The sequence below is a fragment of the Bos indicus x Bos taurus genome, chromosome 5, assembly GCF_003369695.1.
Source record: "Bos indicus x Bos taurus breed Angus x Brahman F1 hybrid chromosome 5, Bos_hybrid_MaternalHap_v2.0, whole genome shotgun sequence".
Taxonomy (NCBI): domain Eukaryota; kingdom Metazoa; phylum Chordata; class Mammalia; order Artiodactyla; family Bovidae; genus Bos; species Bos indicus x Bos taurus.
In genome coordinates, this window is record NC_040080.1 from 24,736,586 (window position 1) to 24,760,659 (window position 24,074).

Below are 24,074 nucleotides of genomic sequence, written 5' to 3' on the forward strand. Positions count from 1 at the left end.
AAACTGAAAAACCAAACATAGCGGTAATGTAAAGATTAAATATTTATATGTTTAACTTTTACTTGACATGAATAACAAGATTGTTTTCCTCAGGAATTGTTGTAGTTTGATTGAAAAAACAGTTATTGAATGTTGACTGTGTGGAAAGCACTATATGTTGGAACAAGTTTGTGTCAAAAAATAAGGCCTAATCCCCACCTGTTTAGAGATCTGCTTTGATTAATATTTAATCTTTATATTTTTAATACACAGTAAAATCTTCTACACTTAAGTAAGATTCTCAAATGATTGCAGGGGAAAAGTGTTAGGAAAAAAAATGCAGCACTGTTCAGATTTTGACAGATTTTAGAAGTTTAGAGATGTAAGAACTGTGATTAAAGTGTTAACTTTTTCTCCTGAAAAAAGAACACTTAAATATTTATGTACATGTATACATGTGTACATATATAAGTAAAATGGTATGGACAATGGCATGTAACTTGAAATTGGTCGATTAATTTAGCTTAGAATTCATTTTTCTTTAATTGCCACTTAGTAAGAAAAAGTTCCAAGTTAATATTCTAGATGAAATGCAAGGTACATAATTTTCCCCAGGAAAATAAAGTGTTTTTGCTGGTGGTTTTCCTCTTATATTCACGTCTATTCTGGGATTCATACTAGCATATTGTTTCTATTTTTAGGCTGTTGCCAGGCAGATTAAAAATTTCTCCTCTTAGGATTGCCCACTTTCTAGTTTTCTGATTGGTTACATGAACCTGCTTTCTTTAGCCAACCACAGTGACTATGCAAATTGTATTTCAGTTTCTGTTGCAGTGAGAGAACTGATAAGATGGCTGCAGGGGTTTTCCTTTGGGGTATGTTTATTATTCTAAAGAGGATTTTCATCATTATGTAATAAGCAAAAGTAGATTTTTTTCAAAATGGTATTTTATTTCTTGAAATGTGAAATCAACTAATTAAACAAGTTTTATAAGCCTTGAAAAATGCTTCTTATGTCAGATTAGGTTAATTTTAATGGAGTTCTGTATTGAACCTTGTTAGAGGCAGCATTTTGTGTCGGTGGGTATATGTTACTTTTTGTTAGTAAACATCCTGACTTCTCAAAGGAAGGTTGACTTCTGTGTAAACCTGCTGTATGTGAACATGCCAACATGTTAGTGTGTAATTCTGTCAGAGATATTCTAGATTACTACCTTTGCTTTATAAAATAATTTCATTGTTTCGCTTAAGAATCATTTTTTATTTTAGTTATATGTATATAGCCCATCATTCTTTTAGTCGGTGTTCACTAAGTGTATCTTATATTCCAGACACCGTGTAGCTTATTAATATTATTCCCGGATATTTACTTTATTTTTTATTCTTTTGTTAAATGACCTGTAAAGTACGTCATAGTGATACCAGCATATTTTTAAGATGTTTTCTGACAGCAAAACTTGGGCATTTAAAATGTATTAATCTTATACTAAATACATGATGAGATGTGCCAAAGTATTTCATAAAATAGACATGAATGTAGGTATTATAGTCCATTTATAATATTTGTTTTAAAAATTGAAGTATAGTTGACTTACAGTTTTATATTAGTTTCAGGTATAAAATGTGATTCAATGTTATTATAGGTTATATACCATACAAAGTTATTACAATTTTACTGACTGTATTCTCTGTGCTATGACATTCCTTCCCTGTGACTTATTTATATTATAACTGGTAGTTTCTACCTCCTGATCCCCTTCACCTGTTTCATTCATTCCCCACATTGCCTCCCCTAATAATTATTTCTAGAAATATACATGTAACGTACTGGTAAATACAGTGGCAAGACACTTCATATTGAATAAAGACAGCACTGAGAACCTGTGACAAAGCATTATGTAACACCAGAAAGTTCAGTAAATAAGCCTTGTTTATAAGCAAGTTTATCATTAATTACATGTAAGGCCTCTTGGTTATGGTACCAGTTTATAGTAAAAGAGAATGCTCCTGTTTCACTTAAGACTCCCTAGTCCTTTTGGAAAAGGCAGTTGATTGCATTTTCTATGTATAGGATACTTGATTCATATATGTACCTGGAGCGTTCATTTGCACCATACTCAGTACTGTTTTCTTGTTGGTAAAATTTGTTTTGTTCTTTTATCTTCTCATGTCCATTATTACATCCTATGAGATAAACATACTACAGAATTATGTCCCATTTAGGACAGGGGGAAAAAAGTAACTGGCTTATCTGAGAGGAACACATGGAGAACAAGGTTGCTGTTTTTTCTACATATTGCCTTTTATAGAAGTATACTAGTGTAATTACAGGTCTACTTGTTGACCTAGAAGTGTTAATTCTCTAAAGTGGGAACCAATTCTCAGTTCTTTTTGTTTTTGTTGCTTTGTCTGTTTTGAAAGTGTGACCCAGTAAAAGTCATAGGTTGAAAACAAATGAAAAATTATTCAACTCTAGTTTTGCTGTTAAAAAAAAAAATCACAGGCTTATTGAAATGTAATTCACATGCCATATAATCCACATGATTAAAGTATACAACTCATTGATTTTTAAAACATTCACACAGTGTGTAACCATCACTACAATTAATTTTAGAACATTTTTTATTACATTATAAAGAAATCTTGTATCCGTCAGGAGCCATTCCTCATTTCTTCCCCAACCCCCAGTACTAGCCAGCTACTTATCTGCTGTCTTTATAGATTTGCCTATTCTGGACATTTCATATAAATAAAGTTACTCAGTGTGTGGCCTTTTGTGATAGGCTTCTGTCACTCAGCATATTTTCAGGGTTTATTCATGAAGTTACATTTATCAGTACTTCATTCCTTTTTATAGCCAGATAATATTTCATTTTAATGGATATACCACATTTTATTTATCAGTTGCTGGACTATGCTGGACTATGGCTATTATGAATAGATACTTTTAGGAGGTTATGAGAAGTGCTTCTATGAGTATTTGTGTATAAGTGTTTGCATGGATGTGATTTTATTTCTTGTGGATATGTATACCTAGGAGTAGAATTGCTAGATTTTTATAGCAGCACAGTTCAAGAAGTGCCAGCCTCTTTTTCAAAGCACCTGCTCCACTTTACAGCCCCATCAGCTGTATGAGGATTCCAATTTCTCTCCATCTTTTGCTAACACTTGTTATTTTCTGCTTTGGTTATAACCATTGTGTTGTGTGTGAAGTGTTAATTATGGTTTTGATCTTCATTTCTCTAATGACTAATGATGTTGAGCATCTTTTTATGTTTGTTGCTTATTGGCTTATCTTTGGAGAAATATCTATTCAAGTCTTTTGCTCATTTTTAAATTGGGTTGTTTTATTATTATTGAGTTATAGCAGTTTTTATATATTCTAATAGATACAAGTCTCTTTTCAGATATATTATTTACACATATTTCCTCCCATTTTGTGAGTTATCTTTTCACTATCTTGATGGTTACCTTTGCAGCACAAAATTTTTAATTTTTATGAGGTCTAGTTTTTTTTTCTTTTGTTAATCTCTTGGGTCATATGTAAGAAATCATTGACTATTCTAAGGTCATGTAGATTTATATCTGTTTTCTTTTAAGATTAAAAATTTTAGCCATTAGATTTAGGTCTTTGACCCATTTGGAATTAGTCTTTATTTATGGTATGAGATAGGGATCCAAAGCCATTATTTAACATGTGGCTATTCAGTTGTTTCTGCACTATCTGTTGAAAACACTGTTTGTTCCTCATTGAATGGTCTTAGCACTCCTGTCAAAAATTATTTAACCATAAATGTGAGGGTATATTTTTTGACTGTTCTAATCCATTGCTGGAAGAAGTACAAGCTGGAATCAAGATTGCTGGGAGAAATATCAATAACCTCAGATATGCAGATGATACCACCTTTATGGCAGAAAGTGAAGAGGAACTAAAAAGCCTCTTGATGAAAGGGAAAAAGTGAAAAAGTTGGCTTAAAGCTCAACATTCAGAAAACTAAGATCACGGCATCTGGTCCCATCACTTCATGGAAATAGATGGGGAAACAGTGGAAACAGTGTCAGACTTTATTTTTTTGGGCTCCAAAATCACTGCAGATGGTGACTGCAGCCATGAAATTAAAAGATACTTACTCCTTGGAAGGAAAGTTATGACCAACCTAGATAGCATATTCAAAAGCAGAGATATTACTTTGCCAACAAAGGTCCGTCTCGTCAAGGCTATGGTTTTTCCAGTAGTCATGTATGGATGTGAGAGTTGGACTATGAAGAAAGCTGAGTGCCAAAGAATTGATGCTTTTGAACTGTGGTGTTGGAGAAGACTCTTGAGAGTCCCTTGGACTGCAAGGAGATCCAACCAGTCCATTCTAAAGATCAGCCCTGGGTGTTCTTTGGAAGGACTGATGTTGAAGCTGAAACTCCAATACTTTGTCCACCTCATGCGAAGAGTTGACTCATTGGAAAAGACTGATGCTGGGAGGGATTGGGGGCAGGAGGAGAAGGGGGCGACAGAGGATGAGATGGCTAGATGGCATCACCGACTCGATGGATGTGAGTTTGAGTGAATTCTGGGAGTTGGTGATGGACAGGGAGGCCTGGCATGCTGCCATTCGTGGGGTCGCAAAGAGTTGGACACGACTGAGCTGAACTGAACTGATTCCATTGCTCTCTCTGTCTGTCCTGCTAGTAGTGCATGCTCAGTTGATAAGTTGTGTCTGACTCTTTGCAACTCCATGGACTGTAGCCCACCAGGCTCCTCTGTCCATGGGATTTTCCAGGCTAGAATACTGGAGTAGGTTGCCATCTCCTTCTCCAGGGGACCTTCTCAACCTAGGAATCAAACCTGCATCTCCTGCATTGGCAGGTGGATTCTTTACCACTGAGCCACCTGGGAAGCCCTAGTAGTACCACACTGTAAAGATTACCGTAGCTTTATAATAAGTTTTGAAAATGTGAAGCGTGAGTCTTTCACTGTCTCTCCCTGCCGCACCCCCCTCCCCCATATTGGCTATTTGGAATTTCTTGCATTTCCATATGAGTTTTAGAATCAGCTTGTCAGTTTCTGCAAAGAAGATAGTTGAGATTTTGATAGGGCTTTGCCTTGAATCAGTCAATCAGTTTTGAGAGTAGTGACGTCTTAATATTAAGACTTCTGATTCAAGAGTATAAGGTGTCCTTCTGTTTATTTAGATCTTTAGTTTCTTCAACACTTTGTAATTTTTTAGAGTATTGGTTTTGTACTTTTTGTTAAATTTACTTTTTATGCTATTGTAAATGGAACTATTTTCTTAATTTCATTCTGAAATTGTTTTTACAAGTATTTTTTATTATATTTTTCAATATATTGATTTTATATCTTGCAACCTTCTAGACTTATTTACTGGTTCTAATAAAATTTTTGATGGATTTCTTAGGATTTTCTGTACATAGGATTTTATCATCTGCAAATTGAGATAGTTTCAGTTTTTTCTTTTCAAGGTACATGACCTTTATTTCATTTTCTTGCCTAATTGTCCTGGCTAGAACCTCTAGTCAGTGCCTAAGAGCAGACATTTTGTCTTGTTTCTGATCTTAGGGTGAAAGCTTTCTGTCTTTGACAATTAAGTATGTTAGCTATGGGTTTTTCCTAGATGCTCTTTATCAGATTGAGGAAATTCCCTGTGGTTTGTTGAGCTAGTTCTATTGTTACTTGCTTGGATGACTTAATGAAAAGTTACTTTTAAAAAGATACTTGGATGTTTAAGAGCTTCTTTGTAATAATGTTGGCGCTAATATGTGAACCAGTCTGTAGGCTGATGAAATTGAGGCTGTAACAGTCAGAACTCATTCACTGTGTGAATAGGCCTTAGCAATTATATTAAATGACTTTTCCATTTTCAAAGAGAGAAGAAAATAGTGGCAAATACAGTATAGTTTATTGCTTATTGTTTTGAACTCTGGAAGACCCCCATGGTTGCAAAATTTAAAGGATGAAATGCATAAGAAGTGTATATATGCAAAGAAAGCAATTTCATGCTGAATCAAGTGTCTTTTTACTTTACTAAGTTAATTATTATCCATGTAATGAATGATAGTAGCCTGGCTATTGATGTATTATTTCAGATGTAAAGTTGAACTTGTATAACTTGTCACTTAAATGGGAAAAAATATGCCTTGGTATAGGGTCTGACATATAAATACCCCTTGATAAGTGTCAGTTTCTTTATCCCTTTAAGGTGGGTTGTTTCATTAATAAAATGGGGACTTTATAATATAGAAAAAAAGTATAAGACATACCTGGGAATAATAAACATCAGATTCAAGATTATGCTTATCTTTGAGTTAAGGAATTGGGATGGGGAAGGAGTAGCATGCTATCTGATAGTGTTATACAGGAGGCTTTGTTTTTAATTTCTTATCTGGATGATGGGTTCACATGTGTTCATTATGTTAGAGTTTATATCTTGCTGCATGTTCTCTGTATTTAATAATGAAAAATTAATTATAAAAGAACATCAATATAGCTAGAGTTTAGTAAAATAATTCAAAATTTAAGCTAGAATCAAACTTAGCAAGCATCTAGTCTAACCTCCTTGGTTTTACTGGTGAGTGACATGAAATCAGGAGAGTTTGGGTGATTTATCCTGTGACAACTATTATGCTAATGTTGGAACACAGAGTAGATTTGGTTTTGTTAGTTTAGAAATCTTTGTTTTGCCAAACTTTTATAATAATGTATTTTTGAGTTGTGGTGGATTATATGTGCATGCATGCTCAGTTGTGTCTGACTCTTTGCAACCCCATATACTGTAGCCTCCCAGGCTGCTCTGTCTATGGAATTTTCCAGGCAAGAATACTGGAGTAGATTGCCATTTCCTACTCCAATGGGTAAATTATATAGTTCACTGTTGTTATTGTTTTGGTAAGATTACCTATCCCTGCGTTTTGCCATGTGATGTGAAATGTTTCCCCATGAGAGCTTTTTTCTCTCTACCCTCTTAACTTGGGTTTAGCCAATGGGCTGTGAGTGCAAGTGGCGTATACTGTGTCTAAGAAAAAGCTTTAAAATCCATTGTATATTGTATGGTTCTGTCATTGTGGGCTTTTTTTTCTCGGTCATTATGGGCTTTTCTCTATGCCACAAGACCTGGAATTGTGGGGGCTGGGGAAGCATTTGCTGCTTCTTCAGCTGATGACCTAGAATGAAGAAGATTGTTAGTTATTAGCCAGTCATTTTTTTTTTCCTTACTGCTTTATTACCTAGTGAAAGCTGACTGACACAGAAAGTAAGCTGTCTGTCCTTTCTCCTTAGATTGAGTCGATAAGAAAAGTGAGATCTATTTCCTATCATTTGAAGGATTCACATCTTTCATGTTGCCCTCCTAAATCATTCTGGGTATTTTAATTCATCCAAGTAAAGTATGAAAAATTTTGGAAAAGTGGTTCTTAAATTCTTGAGGAAATAAAATACATAGCTGTCTGTAACTTTACTCATTGCTGCCCAGGTGCTGGTGGAGTTTGATGAGTTGGATAAGCTAGTGGGCCCTGATGGATAACTGGCTAATTTTCTGAGGGGATGTAATTTAATAAGTGTGTTCTATAATTGAGTTTGTTGGATCAGGTCAATTAATTTGACTTTGCGTATGTAACAGAATGATCCCCGAAATACACTGGAAGAAGTTATTTTAAGGTATCTTGCATTTGCATTTTTTCATATAGAATATTCTAGTATTCTTCAAAATATATCAGTGAATGCAACAAATTAGACTGTAGTGATTGTTCTGGTTTGCTGTGCTTATTAATCAATATTGATTTGCTCTTGTTTTGTCCAAGGGATTGTTGGTAGAGCAAACTTCTGTTTCCTTTGTTGCTGATTAGTTTTAAACATTTAGTTAAGGGATATCCCATTATATGTTTTGATATCTCAGCTGATATCATGAGGTTGCTGAGAGGCAGAAGGGGTTATTTGTTGCATCAAATATTATGAGCACGTGAAACCATACCAAACTCATGAGTTAAATTATTAGATAAGGAATGGATTTCCACCAGTTAATGTTTCCTTTTTTTTTTTTTTAGTGCAGTAGTGTTTTTTTGCAATTGAGGGAAGAACCATAGCATAGTAGAATTGAAGAATTGTGAACTGTAAGGGATTCTGGATTCTCAAGTAAATATTGCCAATGCTTTGTGAGTGACTTCAAGAGAAGTTTGGAAACAAGATGAAAATCCTTGTGGAAGTTTTAATAGGAGTAGTGATTATGTTTTACTACAGTTTTAGAAAAATAGCTATTGACAAAGTTGACAAGATATCTAGTATTTAAGATAAAAATTTAGAAACTATATTAAATCTGCACAGATAAATATCAAGAGGATGAATCATTTCACTCGCAGTTTCACCAGTCTTCACTAATGAACAGTAAACAGTATGCAGATTAGCAGAGTGATTATTCTTTATGATTTTATTTCCAGGACTATTGCAGAATTCTCAAGTAAAATTTAGAAGTGCAGAATAATATCACACGGTTCTCAATTGAGAATGGAATTCTTAGCACAGTAACTGAGTTGCGTTTCTATAGAGGCTAGGAATCCTCAGCATAAAGTGATTATTTAAGAGTAAGCCATCATTAGTCAAGCCTACTGACTAATGTTTGTTTAATCCATTTAACATAAACTCAAATCTGAAAAATTATTTTCAGCATCCCATTATTCAGAATAATGTTACAGTACTATCAGTTAAAAGCATGAATTTAATTGGAGTGCTTGTGTCAAAGATAGAAATGTCAAGTCCACTTAAATGGCTTTGCTTAGCATTTTGCAAGTTTTTGCTAAAATTTTATTTTTAAATATATTTCATCACATATCCATACTTTGAATTAATATAGTGTTTGTGTATGTGTCTGTGCGCTTTGACCCAACAGTTTTGGTACTTCCTGTTGCCTTGTTAGTTAAAGCAGTTCTTGGAAAGCAGTAGTATAGATCCTTGTTTATTTAATCAGGAAAACCCTGCTATGGACCTGTTATTGAAATAAGAATCTGGGGGTATGTTACAAATATGTGTCAATTTCATAGTTCACCTTGAATTTTACACCGTTTGGATTCTTGGTAGAGCACTTGCCCTCATCTGCTTCCCTTGTTGCCGGGCAAGGTTTGTGATGCTGACGTCTGATTGGTGTAGGCAGCTATGGCTTTAAGCCAATCAAACAGTGAATTTCAGTTCTCTCACGAGACTGAAGCATTCAAGCAGCTGCTGATTTATTTTTCCTATGGTGAGATTATATAAACTAAGAGTATGGCTGCAGCAAGCTCCCTCTTGGGTATGTTTGAAAAATTACAAGGTTCCTCTGTAATTGAAAGAGAAAAAAATGAAGTTTATTTTAAAAATTTACTACTAAAAATCTCATAGGTAGTGAATTTGAGAAAAAATATTCTGATAACAGATTTCCTATTTTTATTTTATAATTTTATTTTTAAAGGACTAGAATGATATCATGTAGAAAAAATTTCCCTTCAATTTACATGAATATTTATTATGTAGTATATATATTTGCTTATTTCTTCAAAAAGGGAGAGCTCATAACCTTTTTGTAACGTGCTGCCAAAGGCAGTTAAGGTGCAAAGAATATAGTAATTGTACTTAAAACACTTAATACAGGTTATTAAGAATCACATTTTAATTTCATTAAATGAATCAAACTAAGTCAGTTCAGTGCAGTAGACAGCAAAACACTTTATAATGCTATCCATAGTTAACCTTTGGGTCCAGAATACAATTAACTTTTGGAATTGGAAATCTATAACGATAAGGATAGATGGGTATGAAAATAATCTTGTTAGTTATTTGGATTTAAGATTTTGCTGGATTTTTAGTATAAATGTTTTATATACGTTAAAGACTATGGAATTTTAAAAAGAAATTTACAGTTGAATCTCGCAGATTCTAACCCATTGTGTAGAGATGTATGTTCTTGTTATGTATTGTCCATATTTGACTCATTCCCCAGGTAGGGCATGGATTTATATTTCTGGAAATATTCTTTAAATGAAGATAAATAAGATTTACACCTTTTATTCTATTTTATTTATGTGGTATATTTTGTGTACGTTATAGGTTTAGAATTTTATGCAATCATGTTCTAGGTTACTTTTATCAGACAAAGAACCTCACTGAAGTGTTGTGAATCCAGGTTTTAACTATGTTTTTCTGACCTTATTGTCTGTCTCCTGTTGCTGGGCAGGAATCAGAATGCTGGCTGCTGATTGGCTGAGTTTGTGAGCAGCTCTTGAACAGCCACTTAAATTCTTGAGCTTTTTGAGCAGGCAGATTGTAGGCTAAGACATTACAGCTTTTGGTAATACTTCTCTTTGTTGTTTCATAGCTATAATCTCTTTGCTAGGAAGAAGAGTGTGAAAGGAATGGGTGGAGAGGGATGAAGCAGAGAAGAAAATAATGGTTTCACTTAAAGAAGAGGCTTATTGGGCTTTCCTTAAAAATAATTTACCCAAAATTTGAAAAAAAAAAACAAAAAAACCCCAAGCCATAGAGACTTATTTGCAGGTAACATACCCTTCTTGGTTATTTAAATATAAATTCCTTTAGTAAAGGTGAAATTCTTGTTAATGCTGTAGAAAAAGATTTTTTTTTTTAAAGTGGTGATATTTCCCCACAGTTCTTGAATCTAAACATTAAAGTAAGGACTTAAAACATGTTTTTCTTATTATCTTCCTTATGAAAAATGTTTTCAGGAGAAAGTAGTTCATTACATTTTACATATTTGCTTCTAGATATGGCAGACACTTTCTGCTGTAAAATATAAGTGCTTTTCCTATGAAAATAAATTGCAGTCCTGTGAGACTTTCATGACTGTGGTGTTGCCACCTAAAAAAGTAGTATTTCTTTTGTAGTATAGTTTTGTGAATGATATGTCAGTTCCAGATGACGATATTTAAAATGATCTTTAGAAATGTTTTGTTCCAGTCATATAGTAATGGAGACTTGTTTGCAGGTAACACACCCTTCTCTGCTGTGTCTTTCTTAAATATACATTATTTATGCAAAATAGATTTAAAAAAACTTACTGCTGATTGGTTTGCATAGATATGGCTGAACTAGTTTGAACTGGTTGTTCATGCTTCTTCCTTCTTGCTTTGTTATTTATTATATTTACTTAGAACCCTAAAAAGATCCTGTAAATGGCTGTAGTGTGCGCCCTTGTGGGTATAGATGGTAGTTATTCTGTAATTCTTTGTATAGGCTTTTATTTTACTGTATTGATGGCAATTTTGTTGATAAAACCAGCTTGCTTTGATAACATTTATTTTTATTAAATGTTACTTGGTGGCAGTTAACATTGAACATGATGTGTACATGGTAGACTTTCTAATTCATATACAAACTACCAAAAATATTTAAGAGAAACTTGTTTCAGATTCTGTATGCCTAAAAACATCCTGAATGTACATAGACAATTACAATAACATTTGTTGAGTGCTAACTGCCTTCCAAACACTTAATGTATAGAATCTCATAATCATTAGTGCAACCTCTGTGTCAGGTACTGATATTCCCTTTTTAAGGTGGCTGATATTAAACATTGAAATGCTAGGTAACTTGCCCTGTGTCACACAGTAAGTACATAAGAGTTAGAACTAAAGCACATGTTTCTGTTGGCAGAATTCATGTTCTTACTGGAATTACTAAAAATTATGAAAATATGCTTTTTTAAAAAGAGGAATGTTTGTTTTTAATGCATCTGGCAACAGTGACCAGTTATGTATATAATGGCTGAGAAATGTGGCTTTTACAATGTCAAAATCCAGAAGAACTGCAGTTCAGTATTTGAAAATATTTAAAGGGTAACCACACTCCTAGTACTATAAATTTAATCATTTTTATGTTTGGAGTCAGCAAGGAAAATGTCTACAAAACTTGCATTGTATCTTCTTTGCAGAACATTTTTCAGTAAGTGAGTTTAAAATGGATTGTAGGTGGGGAAAATTTTGAAGTTTAAATTGTAGCTGCATTTAATAATCCTTAAAAATAGTGCTATGATAATTTTGCTTTGACGTTTCTTCTCATTTTAAGGTAGTTTTTATAAATAGTTTTACTCAGCTATATAACTTAAAAACCTAGGAAGACTAAGAAATATAAGTAGTTGGCCTACGGTAATAGTATGAATGCAGATTTTGTACTGCAATCTAGAAGTGCTGTGACAAAATGGTTGATTCTCAAGCTTTACTGGCCTCCAGCAAATAGGCTGGGCCATAGTTTTGTGCCTTTCAGCTAGAGGAATGATGGAATATCAGGAACATACCTGTAATTGAAAAGTTGGGTTTATTATTTGTTGCAGTGAGAGAGAATGCTCACCTTGGGGGAAACTGAGGTGTATCAGTAGGAGGATATTAGAAAAAAACCTGGTAAAGGGTTTACTTATAGTATAGGTTGGGTTTTGCTGGAAGGGTTTGAGGCAGGAGAGCCTTACTCTGGATTAGGTACTATCAGAAAGTGATGGACGGGAGGAGCAATTCTGTGCTCAGTAACTATCTCAGTAACTATTACCTATAAGAAAGACAAACTACAGTGAAGGTAAAACCACAAGTGATTAAAAAAAAAAGTGTAACCATCACTTGTTTAGTCAAAGGGGAAGATATTTAGTAATTTATGTGTTGCTGGGTTGCACAGTGACCTTGCCTAATTTAAATGCTGAGGTTGTTAAGTCCAACATGGCTTAGCTATAAGCATCAGATCAATTTATAATAACACTGAGCTTTGAACCTTAAATTCCTAGATTTCAGAGCTGCTTTTTTCCCTTCTCCAAGCAAGTATATCCTAGCATCATTCATACTGGTAATGGTGATACTAAGTGAATATCCATTTAAAAGCAATATTCATGATTCCTGTATATCTTAGTCCTTAAAAGGATGTTTGTTTTATTCCACTGTAGAGTGGCAACATTGTCTTTTTCTAGGACCAAATGTGAACTGGCCAGATGTTAACACACACAGAAACATTGATAGAGAATATCCTTATCTTAGTTCTGATCTATTTTACCATTTAGTATGATATTTGCAATTTTCTTTTATAGATAACCTGTATTAGATTTTAGTTGTTTACTTCTGTTAGATTTCTGAGAGCTTAATTATGACTCAGTTTTGAATTTTGTAGAATGAATATTCTGTGTTGAGATAATCTGTTGTTTATTTTTACCTTCTGTTTATATGGTAAATCACATTGCTTGAAAAAGAAAAATTTTTTTTCTTAAATAACAGAAATGTATTGTCTTACATTTCTGGCAGTTAGAAGTCTGAAATTAAGGTGCTGAGGGGGCCATGCCCTTACTGATGAAGCTAAGGAAGGATCTGTTCCATATTTCTCTCCTAGCTATGGCTTGTGACTAACTCCAGTTACCACACAGCGTTCTCACATGTATGTGTCTGTGTCCAGATTTTTCCCTTTTAATAAGTGCACTCATCATATGGAATTAGGACCCACCCTAATGACCTTATTTTAACTTTATTATCTCTGCAAAGACCCCTATTCAAATAAGGTTACAATTTGAGAAATTATGTCTTAGGGTGTTAATTTATTTTTTTCAAGTGGACATCTTCGTTAGGCCTAAAATCTGCAATGCTTAGTGACTTATAAATCTACACTGCCTCATTTTTTTATTAATGAAATTGACTTTATGTATATGTATTTTAAAGAGCCTATTCACATAGTTGTGTGTTACTACCTTTTAAAGAAATATACTTTTAAATAACTCACAGATGAAAGAAGAAATCACATTGGAAACTAGAAAATATTTTAATAGAACAGTGAAAAATATGACACATTAAAATGTGAGATGCAGCTAAAGCAGCGCTTAGAGGGAAATTTATAGCTTTACATGAATACATTACAAAAAAGAGGAAAGATTAAATTTAATGCGTAATATTTAGCATGTTGTGGAACTGCCAGACTATTTTCCAAAGCAGCTGTACCATTTTACAATCCTGTTGCCATTGTATGAGAGTTTCAATTTGCTCACATTCTTACCAACACTCATTATTTCTTTTGATAATAGCCATCCTGGTGTGTGTGAGATGTTACCTCATTTTGGTTTTGATTTGTATTTCTCTGATGACTAAATGATGTGAGGCATCTGTTTATATTCATTGCTTATTGTCTTTTTTTGTATCTTTCAGAGAAATGTCTGTTCAAGTTTGTTGCCTATTTTTAAGTTGTTTTTTTTTGTTGTTGTTATTTTTCAATTGCAATAGTATTTTACATTTTCCAGATGTAAATCTCTTATCAGATATATTATTTGCAAATATATGATTTGCAAATACAGTTGACCCTTGAAAAAATGGAGGGACTAGGGGTGCCGAACCCCTGCACAGTTGAAGATCCTCATGTAACTTAATAGTTAGCCCTTTGTACCTGCAGATTCAACCAACAGTGGGTCAGGTAGTAGTATAGTATGTATTTATCAAAAAAAATTCCAAGTTTTAAGAGGACCCCTAAAGTTCAAACCACATTCAAGGGTCAACTGTATTTTCTTCTATTGTGAGTTGTCTTTTCACTTTCTAGGTAATAATCTGTTACATTATGTTAACAGTTATTTAGATATTTCTGGTTACAAATGTAATATTTCTTTATGTTCCTTAATTCTCCTTTCTTTTTTCCCCTACCTCTATACCTCTCCCCCATTCCTCTCTGCTTTCATTCTCTTATTATTCCTATGACAACTACTTTTTTACTTCATGTACTTTTTTAACGCTCTCTCCTCCATACTCTGAATCCATTAGCTTACTGAGAATGAAAACTACTTTCCCCCTAACATTGCCTAGTAATTAATTTCTTATGAACTGTACCTATTATCAGTTTTATGTCATATAAATTCAATAAATATAAAAATTAATACACAGCATTATATGTGTTATGCTTTAAATAAATTAGCATAAATAATTATGCTTTCTATAATTACTTTAAAATTACATAAAGTGGTGCTTGCTTCTAAGATCAATTTGCAATAAGTCTATAATTAGGTGGCTTTGGTTTCAATTGTTAAACTCTTTCTTTTTCTTTCTTTTTTTTAAAGATTCAAAATGGATAGTATAGAAGAACCTCAAAAAAAAGTCTTTAAGGCTCGAAAAACAATGAGAGTGAGTGATCGTCAGCAACTTGAAGCAGTGTACAAGGTCAAGGAAGAACTATTGAAAACTGATGTCAAGCTGTTAAATGGCAACCATGAAAATGGAGATTTGGACCCAACCTCACCTTTGGAAAATATGGACTATCTTAATGACAAGGAAGAGGTGAATGGCATTGAGAATGTTTGTTTTGACCCTGAAAAAAGTAAAGCAGAATGGAAAGAAACACCCTGTACCTTAAATGTTCATGTAAAAAGCAAGCAGGATGATGACTTAAAGTGTGAACCTTTGTCTGCAAATAATATAAGTCCAGATCTAGCCTCTAAATTGACTGCTGAACCATCTTCTGGTGATCCAGCTTCTGATCTGGCTACTGGAGGTCTGGGGTCTGGAGATCCTGTCTCTGGAGACCTGGCCTCTGAAACATTAACCTCTGGTGATCCTGCTTCTGATGACCCTGTCTCTGGTGATCTTGCCTCTGGTGAAACAGTCTCCAGTGAACTGGTCTCCAGTGAGCCAGTTTCTAATGAACTGGTCACCAGTGAACCAGTCCCTGGTGAGTCAGTCTCCAGTGAACCAGTCTCCAGTGATTCAGCATGTGATGATCCGGCCTCTGGTGATCTTGCCTCTGAATCACTGGCCTCTGATGATCCAGGCTCTGGTGATCTGCCTTCTAGTGATCCAGCTTTTGGTGATTCAGCCTCTGGTAATCCAGCCTCTGATGAACCAACTTCTGAGACAGCCTTTGACCCCACCTTTGACCCAAGTTCGGTACCAGCCTGTGAACCAGTTCCTGAAACTGATAGTACAGAGCCCAGTAGCAATAAAGGTGATGATTTTCTTCAACAAAATAGAGACGATGAAAAGTTAGATAAAATTTTCTCATTTGATGAGAAAAATAAAGCTGATGGTAATAGTGATGCTGATGCAGAAGCTCTCGAAACAGATGATACAATTATTTGTTCAGATCTGTCTCCTGAAAAGAAGTTAGAAGAAGATGCAATCACAGAATCTGCTCTTGGAGAGGAGGCTATATCTAGCAGTGTGGAGATTGACCACAGTGAAAAGAATGAAGAAGAAAATTCTGCAGACCTTATGGAAACCATTAGTGAAGATGTTATAAAAGATGACAAAAATGAGAATATCCTAGAAAATACAGATTCTATGGAGACAGATGAAATCATTCCTATTTTGGAAAAGCTTGCACCTGCTGAAGATGAACTCACTTGCTTTTCTAAAGCTTCTCTCCTTCCAATTGATGAGTCAAATCCAGATTTGGAAGAAAAGATGGAAGGTTCTTTTGGTTCACCGTCTAAACAAGAAAGTAGTGAGAGCTTGCCAAAAGAAGCCTTCTTGGTCCTCTCTGATGAAGAGGATATCTCGGGTGAAAAGGATGAGTCTGAAGTTATATCACAAAATGAGACATGTTCTCCAGGTTAGCATATTATTTAAATTTTAAAGATTTTGATTAGCTTTAATAAACAGCTTAGTTAAACATTCTCATAAAGTTTTAAGTTTCTTTTAGTTACAGAGGAAGTTGAGAATGATGATGACTGGAATACTCTCTTCGGAGAAGGCAATGGCACCCCACTCCAGTACTCTTGCTTGGAAAATCCCATGGCCAGAGGAGCCTGGTAGGCTGCAGTCCATGGGGTCGCTAAGAGTCGGACACCACTGAGCGACTTCACTTTCACTTTTCACTTTCATGCATTGGAGAAGGAAATGGCAACCCACTCCAGTGTTCTTGCCTGGAGAATCCCAGGGACGGGGGAGCCTGGTGGGCTGCTGACGTCTATGGGGTCGCACAGAGTTGGACACGACTGAAGCGACTTAGCAGCAGCAGCAGCAGAATACTCTAACTTGACAGGTTCCTAACTTCACAGAATTCAGAATTAACAAAGATGCATTCTGAGAGCAGCATTATGTAAAGTGCTGAGAAGGGAGATAAAAAACGTAGAAAATATTACACTTGCCCGTAAGAAGCTTGTAGACTGGAAATAGAGATAAGATGGACCAATATAACACTGTAATATAACAATTTCCAGTACATAATCAAAATTCTAAAAGTTGTTCTTGCTATCATTTACCAACTGAATAACCTTGAATCTATTATAAAGGCCTACTATTTAATTTATTTTCTTCAAGTGTGACAAATTCCATTTTACAATTTTCCAATTGAAATCTGATTTTTTTTAATATTCTTTGTCCAGGGAATGATACCATCATTGCTGGAATTCAGAAACCTGGAGGCCTAATTATATGTTTGATAAAGACTATCCATTTGCTTCCTAAGCATTCTAGATTCTACCTAATGTTTGATTCATTTTCTAAATGATCTCTTAATAACTTACATCTCTATTATTTGATTATGTTCCTCTCTTTGGTTAGATCCCTATTACTTTTAGGATTATTTCAGACTCCTTATATAAAAACTGTATAAACTTCATGATTTGGTCAATGCTTGTCTTTCCCATCTCTTTTGTTATTGCTAGAGAAAAAGGGAGAATGAGAAAATCCTACTTTGGTTTCATGGTCAAACTCAAGCATCATTCCCATGTGAAACTTTCTCAGTTACTTTCACACTGGCATGAGTACTCTTATGGTTCCTTTGTGTCACATTCTCTTAGCCTTAGAGCCCTGTGAGTGGAGTGACCTTGTAATAAGAAGCATAGCATTTGGTTTTAGTTTGTTTGAAGAAAAAAAAAAAAAAGACACAGGATTCCCCCACCCCACTCCAATATATCAAACCTACATTTCTTTTGGAAATAGAAACTTTCCCCTTATTAAAGATGACTTCATTTCCAAAGAGCATTCATTCATTTATTAAACCTGTGTATATAGAAAGGCCAGGTTCTTCTTGGCTTGGGGATTTAAAGGTAAAATTTATTACTTGCCCTGAGGATTCTGACAAGAATTAAACCACAGGCCATTAAATACAAGGTTGTGAATACAGTAATAATGTTAAATTGGTAGGCTGGGAGTTTAGAGGAGAGTAACTTTATGAGATACAGATGTATTCAGGGAAGCACTTTCCTTTCACTATCTGTGTAACGTAGAGTTTTAATGAAGATAATCCCTCTTAATGGCAACTGCATCCTACTTGCTCAGGTCAAAGATCTTGGAATGATTCTTTTTTTGTTTGGTTCATGTTCCATATCCAGTCTGTCAGGAAATCCTGTTGTTGCTGCCTGCACAATAGATGTAGAATGTAGTGTCTTCTCGTCATCTTCACTGCTATCACTTCTGCTCTGAGCCCTCATAATCAGGTCAAAATAATACTTGGGTCACAGTTAGTGCTCAGTAAATGTTTGTGGAATTAAGTAAGTAATTTGTAATATAAGAAATATAAGAATATTTTAAGTAATATAAAGAAAAGTGTGTCATGGAGGACCTTGCATATAATGCCAGAACATACTAGCACTGGGGAACCATTGAATGAGTTCAAGGAGAGGAGAATAACATGATCAAATTTACATTTTAGAAAGATAATAAGTAACAGCGTTTAGGGTGAACTTCACTTATTTCTCAGTAAGTATAGAGAGAGTAGTATTAAAAATATCTTTTGGTAGTGAATATAAGAAAGTTAGAGCAAATTGAAGCTTTAATGGGTTTATATGTTTTACCTTTATTCCAGAATCTAGGCTGTTGGAGACTATTCCTCCCACACAGTGCTGTTAAATGCAGCAAGATGAATATTCAGCTACCCCTATTGCATACTTTGAAAATTCAGAGTTGGGTTTATTTTTGGTTACTTACTTTTAGACTTTTATTTGGTTGTATGCTGTTAACAGAGTAAGTTTAGTAATAGATTTAATTTCTTAGCTGGTAACTGAACTTTTATTTTCTGTCCCCGGATCCAAAGGAAATTTTGTTATTGTAGATTAAAATATAGTTTCTTATCTGTTCTTTGTTCTTTTTATATGGTGGTAGAATCTGTTTCATGTCATATTTGTTGCTGTTCATCTGTCAAGGTATTACTTTCTTCAGATTCCTTATTCTTGACTAATTTTTAGTATTTTCAGAACACAGAATTGTAAATCTGGCTTTTCCCTCTAAGTACTAATGCTTATGGCTGTACTAGTAGGAAAACATAAAACTTTTTATTTCAGACACTTCTTTAGCAAATTTGTTTTAAATGTAGCAGTTATGATATGTATTAGCATCAATAAAAAATAATGAATGATATCAGAAAGCAAATAGAAAAGCTATTTCAGATTTACAAAGATAGAAAAATCTAAAACGATTGCAGCTATTCCTACTGTATAATAACTGATACTCACTAAATGTTTAAAATCATAGTCTGTGTAAAAAGGCTAGGAAAAGAAAGGTTTCTCTGTGGGAACATTGCAGCAACACTAGAGGAGGTGTACACATTAGTTATACCTTTCATGTATTTTCCTACTATACTCTCCTCTAGCTACTGTTCCATCTTTCCTGTCTTCAGTGGCACTCTTCAAGTTACATTAACAAAGCTAGCATAGTTTCATCTCTTCCTATTACTCTCTAACTTAGTTGAATTGTGATTTCCACGTCGCAGAGTTGGACACGACTGAAGTGACTTAGCAGCAGCAGCCTCCTACTTAATTGTTCTCAGAGGAGTGACATTGATGGTCCTGTTGTTAAATCCAGGTGCATCCTTCTTTTAATTTTATTCTCATACTTAAATGATCTCTTAATAACAGTCCCTCTCTCTTGAGATTCTCCTTAGCTTTCAAGCTACTGTATTCTCAAATTTTCCTTCCATTTTTGCCTTTGTCATTCTGTTTCTTATGGAGAAATGAAAGGGAGAGCTCTTCTGACTACTTGGCTTTTTAAAATTCTTTAAACATTGTTATTTCTTAATATTTTTGAGGAGAATAATCTGAGAGTAAATAAGACTTTATACTAAGTTCTGACATAATTTCCTTCCAGATATTATTTCAGATTTTAAAAATATCTGATTGATTTGTTTTTCCCTTTTTACTGAATCCTTAGGATAAATTCAGTTTGGTTCAGATACTCAGTCATGTCCGACTCTTTGTAACCCCATGCACTGCAGCACGCCAGGCTTCCCTGTCTACCACCAACTCCCGGAGCTTACTCAAACTCATGTCCATTGAGTCAGTGATGCCATCCACCATCTCATCTTCAGTTAATTTATTTATAAGATAAATTAAGTGATCATAAATGCTAATCAGGATAATTGCATGGGAATAGAATTTAAGATTTCTAATTTTGCTTTAGGGAAAGTAATAGAATTGCCATGGTTTAGACAATTAAAATTATTAATAATTTGTTTTCACTGTTTACTGTGTTCAGCTAAAATTCTTTATTATCTCAGCCCACTAATATTCAACTGTCTTAACCTATTTGAATTTTCTTTATGGAACCTCGTATTCCTATACATTGGTGTGGAAGTTGCAGATTTTTTTTATCAAGAAGTTGAGGAAGATCAAAGATAAAACCAGTTTTGGAAAGGGAAATGTGAGAGGAAGGTCAGATTCAGATGGCTGTTGTTGCCCATGTTAGATATATATCTGGATTTTAGGGCAGAGGCTTGGACTGTCTAGGAATAATTAGGAGTAGATACATTACCATATGGCTGGAGTAGGAAATGGCAACCCACTCCAGTATTCTTGATTGGAAAATTTCATGGACAGAGGAGCATGGCAGACTACACTTCTTGAGTTCTCAGAGATTTGGACATGACCAAGCATGCACACATAGATAATGTCTATATGACCATATAGACATAAGTGAGTGAGAGGAGGTCCAAGAACTGAGCTCTTTGTAGTCCAGTGATTAGAGATTGAGGAGATGAGGAAGAACCAGCAAAGAGTACCAAGAAAGAGCTTCCGTTAGAAAGAAAATTAGGAGATTTTGTTGTCTTAGAAAGTCAAGTAAAGAATGTTCTGAGAAGGAAGGAAGAACTAGCTCTATTTATGTATCAAATGCTGCTATTTGTTCAGTTAAGGTGGAAGAGAAATATTTAATGACCTGGAGGTCATTTGTCACAAGGGGCAGCGTAGTTGAAAGCCTATTTGAAGTTGAATTTCAGAGAGAATGGGAGAATTAAAGATAATAAAATGTAACTTTGCCCCCCAATTTTGCTTTAAAAGGGAGCACAAAAACTTACTGTGGAAGATACATTATTTGGAAATTTGTATTAGTTAAACAAAGCCTTTAAAAATGTTCTGGAAAAGACATTTTACCAGTAATGCCACATTTTCCTGACATTTAATATGTCTTGTGAGGTTGACATTTACGTTGGCTATTTATGTTCCTGCTGCTGATGCTGCTAAGTCGCTTCAGTCGTGCGACCCCATAGACGGTAGCCCACCAGGCTCCCCCGTCCCTGGGATTCTCCAGGCAAAAACACTGGAGTGAGTTGCCATTTCCTTCTCCAGTGCGTGAGAGTGAAAAATGAAAGTGAAGTCGCTCAGTCTTTGCGACTCCACGGACTGCAGCCATGCTCCTCCATCCATGCAGGCTCCTCCATCCATGGGATTTTCCAAGCAAGAGTACGGGAGTGGGGTGCCATTGCCTTCTCCTAGTATCTATAAATTGCTTGTTTTATCTTCTTTGCCTTTTTTTTTTTTTTTGTGGATTATATTGTCTTTAGTTAGTCTGTAGGAACTTTTTGTTTTAAGTGTTTCTCAGAGACATTAATCTAAGGTGGGGAATTGCAGACTATGACTTATAAGCCCTAACTGTTTTGGTCAATAAAGTTCTCTTGGAACATAGCCACATCTATTTGTTTATGTACTACATATTTTTTTATCAGTAGTTCCCATCATAAGCACAGAATCGAGCAGTTGTGTCAGAGACCATAGAGCCCACAAGATTGAAAATACTTATGTTTTGACCATTTACAGAAAATGTTTGTCAACTCTGACCCAGGGCAATGGTTTTGTCCATATTTTTTTGGAATAGAGTTCTATTCCATGTAATTCTGAAAATGGGGAAATAACCCCTGATGTAAATTCTGTCTTCTTATCCTCTACAACACAGTTTTTCTACTGTAATTTAGTGGAATTATATTAAAGGTAACTGTCATCAGAAAGATTTGTCTTAGCTCTCTCCCAAGGTTTTTAGGATCACCAAAATTACAAGGTTTGGTACCTGCTCTTAGGGAATTTACTGTCTCATCTGGTTGAAAGAATACCACAGATAGAAATGCATATGAAAGCATGCCAATATATGAGTCTGTACTCAAGATGGGAGGGATTACAGCAGAAACTGTGGATGAGGACAGCTTCTAAAAAACAAAAACAGTCTTAACCTAAGTATTTGGATAACTTTTAGGAATCCCAGAAACTACTTTAAGTTATATATAAACCTGTGTACATAGGCTTTTGATTATTATTCTGAGTTGATGCAAGTTCACTTAGATTCTGTATAGGCTTTGTGAGCAACAACAAAAAATATTAAAGATAGGGCCTTACTCCTTTCTGTAGATTCTGTTAATACCATTTTTTTAATCCCAAATTCTTTATTAATAAAGTCAAACTCAAGCCTAAATTTTAATTCTCTTTGTCTATTTTTAAGTCCTAATAAGTGTTTTAAGTATTGAGAATATAGTCTCATCTTCTAAACAAATTTGGAAAAAGGGAATTGGATGATAAGAGGAGTTTTTTTAATAAAATGAAGGAATCGCAAGCTTAGCTTGACATCTCTCTTGGAGAAGAGGGAGAGTAACATACACATAAGACAGGCAGACCAAACCAGGCCAGTTTGCTCTGCTGTTTTCTGATCGATTGAAGTTACAAGACTAATTTTGTCCTTTGGTGGTATGATGGTTTGCTGAATTAAGACTATGTAAATCTTAATCTTAAGCAACCCAGTTACTCTGGAAACTAGGAAACTATGGGAGTCACCACCCTTAGTATTAAAGACAAGAAAACTTGGGAAAGTAAATACAGTAAATGCTTTGTAATGAATGTGTAGTCTACAAAGGAGCAAAACAAACTTTGATTTCATTGAACTGAGGTTGAGGGATGAAATCTGAAAAACATTTCTCATGAGCATAGGGTGGTAAATAGGAAGTTAATTTTCTAATACTTTAAACTTTAAAATTTAAGTATAGTCTCAGTAATCTTTATATGTACTGTGTTAACATTCTTGTTTTTACTATTGTTGTGTTTTACAGATTTATTGTTTTAATATCTTAGTGTGAAAAATATTGTAATAGGAAACAAACAGTCGTGTTTGCCTGTTTTCTCCTAAAAATTCCCTTTTTTTTTTTTTTTTTAAACCTCAGCTTCTACTTAGTATTCTTGCCTGGAGAATTCCATGGACAAAGGAGCCTGGTGGGCTATAGTCAGTTCATTCGATCACAAGTTGGGCACAACTGAGCAACTAACACACACACACACTACTCAGGGCTGTTGAAACTAAAATCCTGGTGTTTGAAGCAGAAATGCCTTATTGGAATCTTTATATAGTGCTATATGCACATCATTGCTTATTTAATTTTGGTTGCAGTATATGATGAAATATGGCATGTTTTATTGAAGCTAAAGGATATAAGGGAGAAAAATAGAATCCAAGTATATTAGTGATTAGTGATTAGAGAATCATTCTTCTCCCCTAAATGATTGAGTTAGTTGAGGAGCTATAAATTGATTGACCAAAGGCCATTTCTGGTGCCTGTGGAATTTTCTTTGTTATAACATTGCAGTTGTATAGATATCTTTATAAATATTTTTTGGTCACGTTCTTTAATTGTTAGCTTTTATATGCCTCTTGTGAAAATTACCTGTGCTACATTGCTTTAGTCATGTTCTATTCTTTGTGAAGCCAGCCAGGCTCTTCTGTCCATGGGATTCTCCAGGCAAGAATACTGGAGTGGGCTACCATACTCCTCCAGGGGATCTTCCTGACCCAGGGATTAAACCTGCATCTCTTACTCTCCTCCATTGGCAGGCGAGTTCTTTACCACTGGTGCCACCTGGGAAGCCCGAAAATTACTTAACCTTTCCGAATGTTACTTTCCTTATCTACATGATGGCAAA

General features: G+C 34.7%; 1 protein-coding gene across 9 annotated transcripts in view; it reads left to right on the forward strand.

Moving 5' to 3' along the window:
- ATF7IP (activating transcription factor 7 interacting protein) overlaps positions 1–24,074 on the forward strand; it is a 115,173-nt gene that overhangs the window by 38,304 nt on the left and 52,795 nt on the right. For 7 of the 9 annotated variants that reach the window (XM_027541393.1, XM_027541390.1, XM_027541397.1 and 4 more), the window contains one exon: positions 15,030–16,516. In XM_027541393.1, coding sequence (XP_027397194.1) covers positions 15,037–16,516 — 1,480 coding nt within the window. In that variant the 5' untranslated portion in view covers positions 15,030–15,036. Of the gene's footprint in view, positions 1–788; positions 855–15,029; positions 16,517–24,074 lie in introns of those variants that run through there. The other 2 variants (XM_027541392.1, XM_027541395.1) reach the window with 1 other exon arrangement.